The sequence below is a fragment of the Astyanax mexicanus genome, chromosome 12, assembly GCF_023375975.1.
Source record: "Astyanax mexicanus isolate ESR-SI-001 chromosome 12, AstMex3_surface, whole genome shotgun sequence".
Taxonomy (NCBI): Eukaryota; Metazoa; Chordata; class Actinopteri; order Characiformes; family Acestrorhamphidae; genus Astyanax; species Astyanax mexicanus.
Window position 1 is genome coordinate 50,678,534 of NC_064419.1, and position 12,538 is coordinate 50,691,071.

The following is a 12,538-nucleotide window of genomic DNA, read 5'->3' on the forward strand; positions in this document are numbered from 1 at the left end:
AGTATAAAGTGTGATGCGTAGCGTGACGGAGACATGTGGTGTTACCTGTCTGCTGCTCTCACCTGTCTCCACCTTTCCTCACCTTAACCTTTCCTCACCTGTATCAGAGCCGAGGGGGCGGAGTTACGTAGAGCTGGTTTCTACAGCCCTCATCCCTCACAGACTCCTGTTACGTATTAATGCTTCAGATCAGATCAGATTAAATAAGATAAACTCAGAGAAACAAAGGATGTCGTTATTTTACTCAGACAACCCAGAGACTGACACATACTTTACATTCCTCACCGTAACCAACCGTCACTTCCCTCAGTCTGATCTCATCACCACTCATTTCACTTTTAAATTAAGTGATTTTACATCAGAATTGTCTTTATTATTACTCTCACTGGCAAATCACAATACAGCTAGTACTGAAGTTCAGATCTTTCTGATGCAGTGAATCTTTATCTATTAATATATAATATTTATATCAGAGTAACAGGATAATAAATAAGTTTATTTAGGTAAATCTGTTCTGTATCTGAACTGAGTCTCTAGTTTAGACTCTGTTGGTTCCTCTGTTCTGGATATTAGATGAGATTGAGACGGTTTGGAGGTTAATCAGGTGATCAGGACGTTCCTGGAAAACCAGTGATGGATGATGGGATATCTTTACAGATTAATTTACAGAACCAGAACAGAGCTGCACCTCACTATTCACCTCACCATCCTCTCTCTCTCTCTCTCTCTCTGTTTTATTGTAAACTAAGACACTGGTGTTTAATCTGTTTACAGGGTGGAGCGAGTGCTGCTGTTAACCCTGCGTTTGAAGACGCCTGGAGCAGTGATGAAGATTAATCGAGATTAAATGAGATTAAATGGTGAAGTTTGATAACAGGACTCTGACTGTTCCTCACAGACGCTGTTCACTACAGATCTCAGTGGTGATGCCGAGAATATCGAACTGAAGAATCTATTTTTCTGGTTTAAGTTTGATTTTGTATAAATGTGGGAATTTACTGTAGCTTCAAAAGTTTGGACACTCCTGCTCAAAAACACACAAAGGACTCGCCAACATGACCCCGCCCACATGACCCCGCCCACATGACCCCTCCCACAGGACTCGCCCACATGACCCCGCCCACACGACCACGCCCACATGACTCCTCCCACAGGACCCGCCAACATGACCCCGCCCACATGACTCCTCCCACAGGACCCTGCCAACTTGACCCCGCCCACAGGACTTCACTCACAGGAGCTAACCACAGGGCCCCACCCACATGACTCCTCCCACAGGACCCCGCCCACAGGACACTGCCACAGGGCCCTGCCCACATGACTCCTCCCCCAGGACCCCACTCAGGGACTTTATGTACAGGACTCTGCTGCTGTAAGTGAAGGTGTGTTGTTTACCTGCACTGAGTGAGTCTCCCTCATTTGCATAAACTTTGCCTGTGACACGAATCTGAACTGAGATCTGTTCATTAAAGCTGAGCTATAAAAAATAAATAAAGTAAAAGACTGAGAGAAAAGGTGTGTCCAAACTTTTGACTGAGACATGTGGGCGTGGTCTTCACTAATAAAATACCACAGATATTTAAATGCAGTGATTTTTACTCAGATTGTGCTGAAATTCATCCAGTTAAATATTAAACTTTCTGTAATAAAAATGAATCAGTGAGTTTTAAACTCCATATAAATTCACAACATGCATTAATATTTAATTAATCACTAAACTTATTTTAGACAAAACTGTCTGTTCTAATTCCAGTGGTTTCCTATACAAAAATAATGAATTAATGTGTTTATTTATTTTATAAATTAATAATATAATAATGTTTTGTTTTATCTTTATTTACATTATTAAAACTAATCTCATGTGCACATGCAGAGAGAAAAATCCTGCAGTTTATTTTCATAAATTAATTAAATAATGAACAAAAGTGCATGCACGACTCTTGACCAATCACAATCAGAGAACTCTCTGGAGACTCCGCCCACTGTGTTTAACAGTGCAGTGGGAGGAGGAGCAGCTCAGTGGGAGAACTGGGAGCAGAGAGAGGAGATCAGGTAGGAACTGCATTAATTACAGTTTTATTATTTAAAATAATGTAAATATCAGATGTGTTTCGGGATTCAGGATCAGTGAATGTGTTATGGATGTGTTTGTGAGAGCTTTAACTGCTAGTCTGAGAACTGTAAGGATTTTTAAGAGAATTTTTATTAGTTTTAAAATGAATAGTTTGATCTGTATTTTTAGGAAAATGTTAAAACAAGTCTGCAGTGTAAATGTGGAGTTTGGGTGGTGCTGGATTATTTAAAGCAGTTTTACTGTTTGTTATATTTTTATTTTTCTGGATTAAAACACTTAAACATAAAATAAAAAAGACAGTATTTGTCTTTAGGACCGTCACATTAACTGATTTAGTTTGAAATAACAATAACACGAATAACACGAAATAATTACAATAAAAGGTAAAGAATATAACTGATATTTAAAGACAGTGTGATGCCCCTGTATGACATGCAGAATAATAATAATGCAGAATAATAATGCAGTTACACCCATTTAAAGAGTAGCATACTTTAATAATCAAGAATAGATATAATAAATAAATTATAATAAAATACAGATAAATCCACTGTTATAAACACACTCAGCATACAAGCTTGTTTACCTTTACAGGCTCCCCTTGCCAATAAAAATATAAACTGTGATATCAAGATCAGCAAAAATGATTGTGGTCATGTTCTCATATTGTTTGATGAATTGATAATATGATTATCGTTATAGACCTGGGGTCTCAGATCAGTGAGAGCTGTAACTGAGAATAATGAGCTGATCTCTTTATTTCTGCTGTAGAGAGAAAACATTTAGGTTTGATATTAAACGATGAATATGAGACAAAAAAAACAATATTTCAGTTTTTATTTCCAGGTATTTAAATGTGGATCTGATACACAGTTCAGAAGAAGAACCTTTTGTCTGAACCCGCCCATTTTTCATATGAGTAAAAGTATTGGATCATGTGACTCTCAGGTGTGTTCATTGCCCAGGTGTGTCCTGATACATTAATAATTCAAACTATTAATAAACATAGCTGAATGTCTGAACTCTCAGTTTCAGATTTGAGTTTTTTCTGTTTAGACTGAGCTTTTATAGTTAGAGGAGAAACCAGTAACATGAAAACAGAGATATGTGAGTTTATGGGTGAAAAACAAGCAGCTGGGAAGCTGAGAGAAGATCAATCAATCAGAACCATTAGAGCACAAATACTGAAAATATCCAATATAATCGTTTGGAATGTCCTGAAGAAGAAAGTCGTCACTGGTGTACTAAATACCAGCTCTTAAACAGATAGATACAGGAAAACTATTGTAAGTTCTGTAAAGAAAAACCCTAAAACTGTAAGTGTTCTGGGAAGGGTTAATTGATCTTCACTGATGTGTAAAGAAAGTAAGATAACCACCCAAAACACATTTCCAAAAATCCCCTTTTCTCAGGGGCCAGTAGTGGAAGGTGAGGAGACTGAAGGGTTTAACCCCCAAAACAAACACTTTCTGAAAGAGGCTGCAGTTAAACCCCTGAAAAAGCAAAACAAGAGAAGAATGCAGATGTAAAATACCTGGAAATAAACGTTAAGATGTTGATCTTTTGTTTCATTTTTATATTTAAATTTTAAACCCAAATGTTTTTAGTTTGAAATTATGGAAGCAGGATCACTGTTCCAAATCTTCTGGAGGAATATATATATCTTGTCTGTGTACATCTATAGATGCTTTTTAGGACCTGTGGGACTCGTGGGAGTTTATCTGACGTGTCTTGGCTTGTTCTCTCACTCTGGAGAATCAGACTAATTATTATAACCAGGCAGGAAACGCTCCAACCACAGATTCAACCGGCAGCCAAAACAGCCAACAGTAGCCGTACTATAACCCTACCTTTACTTCCTGTTTATTAGCTTCCCTAACACGTGTAGATCCAGGTTTACAAACTCGTACAGTGAGATACGGTACAGTGGGGATACGGTACAGTGGGGATACGGTACAGTGAGATACGGTACAGTGAGATACGGTACAGTGGGGATACGGTACAGTGGGGATAAGGTACAGTGAGATACGGTACAGTGGAGATACGGTACAGTGAGATACGGTACAGTGAGATACGGTACAGTGGGGATACGGTACAGTGGGGATACGGTACAGTGAGATACGGTACAGTGGGGATACGGTACAGTGGGGATACGGTACAGTGGGGATACGGTACAGTGAGATACGGTACAGTGAGATACGGTACATACGGTACAGTGAGATACGGTACAGTGGGGATACGGTACAGTGGGGATACGGTACAGTGGAGATACGGTACAGTGAGATACGGTACAGTGAGATACGGTACATACGGTACAGTGAGATACGGTACAGTGGGGATACGGTACAGTGGGGATACGGTACAGTGGGGATACGGTACAGTGGGGATACGGTATAGTGAGATACGGTACAGTGGGGATACGGTACAGTGGGGATACGGTACAGTGAGATACGGTACAGTGGGGATACGGTACAGTGGGGATACGGTACAGTGGGGATACGGTACAGTGAGATACGGTACAGTGAGATACGGTACAGTGAGATACGGTACAGTGGGGATACGGTACAGTGGGGATACGGTACAGTGAGATACGGTACAGTGGGGATACGGTACAGTGGGGATACGGTACAGTGAGATACGGTACAGTGGGGATACGGTACAGTGGGGATATGGTACAGTGAGATACGGTACAGTGGGGATACGGTACAGTGAGATACGGTACAGTGGGGATACGGTACAGTGGGGATACGGTACAGTGGGGATATGGTACAGTGAGATACGGTACAGTGGGGATACGGTACAGTGGGGATACGGTACAGTGGGGATACGGTACAGTGAGATACGGTACAGTGAGATACGGTACAGTGAGATACGGTACAGTGGGGATACGGTACAGTGAGATACGGTACAGTGGGGATACGGTACAGTGGGGATACGGTACAGTGAGATACGGTACAGTGGGGATACGGTACAGTGAGATACGGTACAGTGGGGATACGGTACAGTGAGATACGGTACAGTGGGGATACGGTACAGTGAGATACGGTACAGTGGGGATACGGTACAGTGGGGATACGGTACAGTGAGATACGGTACAGTGAGATACGGTACAGTGGGGATACGGTACAGTGGGGATACGGTACAGTGGGGATACGGTATAGTGAGATACGGTACAGTGGGGATACGGTACATACGGTACAGTGAGATACGGTACAGTGGGGATACGGTACAGTGGGGATACGGTACAGTGAGATACGGTACAGTGGGGATACGGTACAGTGAGATACGGTACAGTGGGGATACGGTACAGTGGGGATACGGTACAGTGAGATACGGTACAGTGGGGATACGGTACAGTGAGATACGGTACAGTGAGATACGGTACAGTGAGATACGGTACAGTGGGGATACGGTACAGTGAGATACGGTACAGTGGGGATACGGTACAGTGGGGATACGGTACAGTGAGATACGGTACAGTGGGGATACGGTACAGTGGGGATACGGTACAGTGGGGATACGGTACAGTGGGGATACGGTACAGTGAGATACGGTACAGTGAGATACGGTACAGTGAGATACGGTACAGTGGGGATACGGTACAGTGAGATACGGTACAGTGGGGATACGGTACAGTGGGGATACGGTACAGTGGGGATACGGTACAGTGGGGATACGGTACAGTGGGGATACGGTACAGTGGGGATACGGTACAGTGAGATACGGTACAGTGGGGATACGGTACAGTGGGGATACGGTACAGTGGGGATACGGTACAGTGGGGATACGGTACAGTGCGGTAGGGAGGGAACAGCTGGCTGATGGAATATAAAAGTTGTATTGTTTATGAATCTCAGATCCTCGGCGTTCTGTTCTCCTCACTGAGCTTCAGGAGGAACAATGGGTTCAGTGTTGGAAAACAATGAGCAGCAGTTCGTTTATGCAAAGCGTGAACTCAGACCCCACTCACCCTCTTAGAGTCTGGATTAAAAACACTGAGATAAAATTCACATTTATTTAGTAAAGCTTTGATCAGTGATCAGTACAGATCATATAAACTGGGTCAGGGGGTCTGAGAATAATAAGATCTGAAAAAATCGAGAATAAAATCTCAAACTTTAATAGAAATATTCTGGTTATTATAGAGTTATAGAGAGTTATAGAGAGTTATTATAGAGTTTAATCTGATTCATTAAATCTTGAACAGTCTAATCAAGCAGAAAGCAAAGCAATAATTATTTCTGTATTTTTTATTTGTTTAGTTCAGTAATAAAATAGAATAAAGATGATTACAGTTTTTTGTTCTCATTAAAAACCTAAATGCATGTAGATAAATCACAAAATAATTATAAAGCGTGTGTGTGTGTGTGTGTGTGTGATTGCAGGCTGTATATTTGGGTAGTGATGGCGTTTGTTGAGCTGACCTCCACCGCGGCGCAGCTGTATGATAAATGGATGAAGAGAGCAGGTACATTTCTGGAGTTTTATCTTGTTTATCTTGGTAACAGAAAACACAGGAGCTCCACTGACTGAATACAACCTAGACAGACGCCAACAGTCAGACGTTCATTGCTATCTCGGTAACACAGGCGCCGTGCCGAGCCGAGCGTACACCCCCACTTATTACACACACATGAACACACAGCAGCACAAACCCAACTTTTACATCAACAATAAACAGAATAGTAAATAAAATAACATTGCTGTTCCCGTAAATGAGCTGCTGGAGCTCCTTCACAGCGTCAACCAGCAGCTCAGTTTCCTCTGCTGAGAAGAGTTTGTTGAACACGTCCAGGTAGCTGCACCGTTACAATAGCAATCCACCAAAGTCAGAGCTCACCTGATCTACTCTTAAAGAGAATGATGAGCAAGAGACACTCTGATTGGTTTATTTCACGTTACGCCCAAAATTAACCACATCCATCATTAATTAGGATAATTAGTACATGACTTTTGAGACACGCAAGGTGTACTTTTCCCATCATTATGATAGCAAAGACACACTGACACGCCTTAAATCCAGCTGCACGGTTAGTTACACACTTATAGATCAGTAGTATATTGCTCAGTGTGTAATATAATGTATAGTAATATAGGTAATATATTCTGTGCGGCTGCAGACCCCCGGACTAAAGACTGGCTGCTGATGTCGTCTCCGCTGCCCCAGACCATAATAATCTCCCTGTATATCGTGTTCGTGATGGTTTTGGGTCCGAGGCTGATGGAGAACAGGAAGCCGTTTGATCTGAAGAGAGTTCTGATCCTCTATAACTTCAGCGTGGTGGCGCTGTCCGTCTACATGAGCTACGAGGTGAGAGTCCAGGAGGACTGATCAGATTCACCAGTGTTCATCACACTGTGAGCATTCACAACTATCACATCACAAGAAGTGTTATTGTTAATGAATAATTTAATATGTAATATGCTTCATAGTTTGGATGAGTTTAGTATTAGGTTCTAATAGAGAACATTATAATTTAAGGTGTGTCTAAACGTGACGTTGTCTGGTACAACAAACCAGAATATGTTTTATATTTTAGATTCTTGTTTAGTTGATCAGTTTTGAACATCTCTGCTGGATTTTCTCAGTCAGTTTTATGAGGTAGAGTCACCTGGAATTCAGGCTTTCAGTTAACAGCTGTGCTGAACTCATCAAGAGTTAATTACTTGAATTTCTTGTCTCTTAATAAAGTGTTTGAGAGCATCAGTTAAAGTAAAGTAGTGAAGAGGTAGAGTTACAGGTATACAGTGAATAGTGAATATTTGAGTAATGTTCGAATCCAGATTATGAGAAGAAACAAGATCTACTAAATAAAGGAAAAAGGAAAAAAAACTATGAAAAAATGAAGGTCAGTCAATCCAAACAGAAGAATTTTAAGAACTTTGAAAGTATCCTGAAGTACATTATACTGATGGAACTGGCACTCATTGGGACCGCCCCAGGAAAGAGCAGGAAGAGCGAGAGTTTCCTCTGTTGTACAGGATGAGTTTATCAGAGTTTCCAGCCTCAGAAACCACAAGTTAACAAACAGCTCCCCAGATAAGAGTATCTAAATACTTCACAGAGTATTTTAGTTTGTTTAACACTGTTTTTAAGTTACTACATGATTCATTATGTGTTCCTTCATAATCTGATAGATCACTCAAATGTGTATATATTTACATTTTATATGACCATCATCATCTGGTTGTGTGTGTGTATGTATGTGTGTATGTGTGTGTGTGCGTACAGTTTGTGATGTCCGGTTGGGGGACGGGTTACTCGTTCGGGTGTGATCTGGTGGATTACTCTCGTTCTCCTCAGGCCATGAGGGTAAGTGTGGAGGAATGTTACCCAGCCTGCTGCAGGGGGGTGTTGAGTGTGTAGTCTGTAGTGTGTAGTGTGTGTGAGTGTATGTAGTGTGTAGTGGGTGTGTCAGTGTGTAGTGTGTGTCAGTGTGTAGTGTGTTGTGTATTGAGTGTGTGTGTAGTGTATGTGTGTGTGTGTGTAGTGTGTGTGTAGTGTGTGTGTAGTGTGTGTGTGTGTGTAGTGTGTGTGTAGTGAGTGTGTGTGTAGTGTATGTGTGTGTGTGTGTGTGTGTGTGTGTAGTGTGTGTGTAGTGTGTGTGTGTGTGTAGTGTGTATGTAGTGAGTGTGTGTGTAGTGTATGTGTGTGTGTGTGTAGTGTGTGTGTAGTGTGTGTGTGTGTGTGTGTAGTGTGTGTGTAGTGTGTGTGTGTGTGTAGTGTGTATGTAGTGAGTGTGTGTGTAGTGTATGTGTGTGTGTGTGTAGTGTGTGTGTAGTGTGTGTGTGTGTGTGTGTAGTGTGTATGTAGTGTGTAGTGGGTGTGTCAGTGTGTAGTGTGTGTCAGTGTGTAGTGTGTTGTGTATTGAGTGTGTGTGTAGTGTATGTGTGTGTGTGTAGTGTGTGTGTAGTGTGTGTGTGTGTGTGTTTGTGTGGTGTGTGTGAGTGTGTGTGTGTGTAGTGTGTGTGTGTGTGTGTGTAGTGTGTATGTAGTGAGTGTGTGGGTTATGTGTGTTTGTGTTGTGTGTGTGTAGTGTGTGTGTAGTGTGTGTGTGTGTGTGTTTGTGTGGTGTGTGTGAGTGTGTGTGTGTGTAGTGTGTGTGTGTGTGTGTGTAGTGTGTATGTAGTGAGTGTGTGGGTTATGTGTGTTTGTGTTGTGTGTGTGTAGTGTGTGTGTAGTGTGTGTGTGTGTGTGTTTGTGTGGTGTGTGTGAGTGTGTGTGTGTGTGAGATAATCAATACTGTCTTTGTGTAATGTGTGGAATGTGGAGTGATGGGTATCTGCAGGTTAGATATTGATCAGGTTTGGATGTTTTGTTTTGTTGATTATCTTTATTATTGTTTATTAATAAACGTCGTTGTGATGATGTAATACCTGTATTGTGTTCTGATTGGCTAGATGGCGAACACCTGCTGGCTGTACTACTTCTCTAAGTTTATCGAGCTGCTGGATACGGTGAGGAACCTGTTCACCACTCTCAGATACACTGCTGTGAATCGCTGCAGCTGATTGGTCGGTTTTGTCTCTCAGGTGTTTTTTGTTCTGAGGAAGAAGAATAACCAGATCAGCTTCCTGCACGTCTACCATCACTCCATCATGCCCTTCACCTGGTGGTTCGGAGTCAGGTTTGCTCCAGGTACGCTGTTCACCACTGTTCTCCACCACTGTTCACCATCACTGTTCACCACTGTTCTCCACCACTGTTCACCACCACTGTTCACCACCACTGTTCACCACCACCGTTCACCACTGTTCTCCACCATTGTTCACCACTGTTCTCCACCACTGTTCACCACTGTTCACCACCACTGTTCACCACCACTGTTCACCACTGTTCTCCACCACTGTTCACCACTGTTCTCCACCACTGTTCACCACCACTGTTCACCACCACTGTTCACCACTGTTCTCCACCACTGTTCACCACTGTTCTCCACCACTGTTCACCACTGTTCACCACCACTGTTCACCACCACTGTTCACCACTGTTCTCCACCACTGTTCACCACTGTTCACCACCACTGTTCACCACTGTTCTCCACCACTGTTCACCACCACTGTTCACCACCACTGTTCACCACTGTTCTCCACCACTGTTCACCACTGTTCTCCACCACTGTTCACCACTGTTCTCCACCACTGTTCACCACCACTGTTCACCATCACTGTTCACCATCACAGTGCTGTGATGTCAGTGCTGTGATGTCAGAGCCGTGAAGTCAGAGCTGTGATGTCAGAGCTATGATGTCAGCGCTGTGATGTCAGAGCTGTGATGTCAGAGCTGTGATGTCAGCACTGTGATGTCAGCAGGTCGGTTGTGTTAGGGAATGGTATGTAATAGTGAGCAGTACTGCTGTTTGTATTTCAGGTGGTCTGGGGACGTTTCACGCTCTGCTGAACTGTATCGTTCACGTCATCATGTACACTTATTATGGTCTGTCGGCGCTGGGTCCGGCCTATCAGAAGTACCTGTGGTGGAAGAAGCACCTCACCTCCATACAGCTGGTATATAAACTCAACACACACAGGCAAAACCAATCAGAATCTTCCTGTGGGGGGAGGGGTGGGACAACAGTGAGCACTTATAGGCTGGCCAGACTCACTGGCAGATCCAATCAGAATCATCCTTTCACAGAAGCAGCAGGACTCCTAATCAGCTGTTTAATCTAATAAACATTTTTACTCTCAGGAGGCAGAATCAGGTGAAATTCAGTCACAGTCATTTTTACCCATCAGGCAGGATGTTCTTCTGAAACGTTAGCTAGCAGCATTTTACATCCCCTCTGTACAGACTGAAATATTTTAGGCTACATATCTCTGTATATTTTTTATACATTTGGAGTCCTGTTTTAGTGATCTGTAGGCAAGCCATGCACCCTGCAGCCTAATTTAGGATGTGTCAGTGTGTCTTTTCTATCATACTGACCGGAAAAGTACACCTTGTTCGGCTCGAAACGCACAAAAGACAAGTACTAATTCTCTTAATTAATATTGGGGGTGGGTAATTTTGGGCGTAACATGAAATCAGCGCGTCCCTTGTTCATCATTCTCTTTAAGAGTAGAGCAGGTGAGCTCTGACTTTGGTGGATTGCTATTGTAACGGTGCAGCTACCTGGACGTGTCCAACAAACTCTTCTCAGCAGAGGAAACTGAGCTGCTGGTTGACGCTGTGAAGGAGCTCCAGCAGCTCATTTACGGGAACAGCAATGTTATTTTATTTACTATTCTGTTTATTGTTGGTGTAAAAGTTGGGTTTGGTGCTGCTGTGTGTTCATGTGTGTGTAATAAGTGGGGGTGTACGCTCGGCTCGGCACAGCACCTGTGTTACCGAGATAGCGATGAACGTCTGACTGTTGGCGTCTGTCTAGGTTGTATTCAGTCAGTGGAGCTCCTGTGTTTTCTGTTACCAAGATAAACAAGCAAAACTCCAGAAAACTCCAGAAATGTTTAAACCAGGCAGGAGGAAGGAGTGAAGATAGACTGTTGGTGGGGTTTAGATAGCGATGAGCATCGTGATGCACCTTATACAGGTTGTAAGATAGATTTCTTAGATAGGTTTAATTTCTTATTGTACTGATTGTTCTAAAGATTGAATCTTCTTGATGTTTATTTCTCTCTCTCTGTGTTTTTATGTTGTTTATTTTAGCTCCAGTTTGTGATTGTTAATCTCCACATTGCTCAGTATTTCTTCATGAAGGATTGTCCGTATCCGTTCCCGCTCTTCATCTACATCATCGCTGTTTACGGGCTCGTCTTCCTCTTCCTCTTCCTCAACTTCTGGTACCATGCCTACACCAAGGGCAAGAGGCTTCCCAAAATCACCAAACTGCAGAACAACAACAACAACAACGGCCTCAAAAACGGCAAACTGGAATAACCCCCCCCACCGTGGGGTTCTCTGCGGCTCTGCTGCGGTTCTGCAGTACTGTGTACTGACTTTATAACACTTATAATATTTATATTTCTACATGAAGAGGGAAAATCTCAGAACTGAGTGAAACATCATCATTTATTACATCTCAGAGCCGGGTTTGGGTTTGTCCGGACAGGGCGGCGGGTCTTTATCGGACGTGTTCACCTGTCAGCGCCGGTTATAATCCCAGTAATTAGAAAAATATTCTGTACAATAATAATGATGATTTTACAGCTCTTTTTTGATCCACTGTACTGTAAATACTCTATATTTACCTGTCGGCTCAGTGTTTATTTTTACTGTACCTGAGGAGGAGACGTTCTCAGCATCTCCTACCAGCTGGATCTTCTCACCTGTAGCGTCTCCGGACTCCTGCAGTTTATATCAGTGAAGGATTTTAATATTTTAGGTGCTAATGCTTTCAGCTACGCTATCAGGATTCAGCAGGTGAATGAATGAACTCTGACCTACAGAGCCTTAAATACAGGACTGTGTTTAAAACAGCAGGTGAATGTGACCCAGTGTGATACAGGTGGGTTCGGGACTCT

The 12,538-nt window shown here is 42.7% G+C and overlaps 2 protein-coding genes across 3 annotated transcripts in view; both read left to right on the top strand.

The window, feature by feature from the left end:
* ercc8 (excision repair cross-complementation group 8) overlaps positions 1 to 1,514 on the top strand; it is a 19,225-nt gene extending 17,711 nt beyond the window's left edge. For both annotated transcript variants that reach the window (XM_022662628.2, XM_022662629.2), the window contains one exon: positions 775 to 1,514. In XM_022662628.2, the coding sequence (XP_022518349.2) occupies positions 775 to 837 (63 nt within the window). In that variant the 3' untranslated portion in view covers positions 838 to 1,514. The remainder of the gene's footprint in view (positions 1 to 774) is intronic.
* Positions 1,515 to 1,605: 91 nt separating this feature from the next.
* On the top strand, positions 1,606 to 12,264 carry elovl7a (ELOVL fatty acid elongase 7a). The gene is made up of 8 exons (XM_022662627.2): positions 1,606 to 2,052; positions 6,460 to 6,542; positions 7,195 to 7,385; positions 8,307 to 8,387; positions 9,476 to 9,532; positions 9,608 to 9,713; positions 10,446 to 10,582; positions 11,724 to 12,264. The coding sequence occupies exons 1-8, from the start codon at positions 1,916 to 1,918 to the stop codon at positions 11,952 to 11,954; spliced, it is 1,023 nt and encodes a 340-aa protein (XP_022518348.2). The 5' UTR covers positions 1,606 to 1,915; the 3' UTR covers positions 11,955 to 12,264.
* Positions 12,265 to 12,538: the final 274 nt, after the last annotated feature.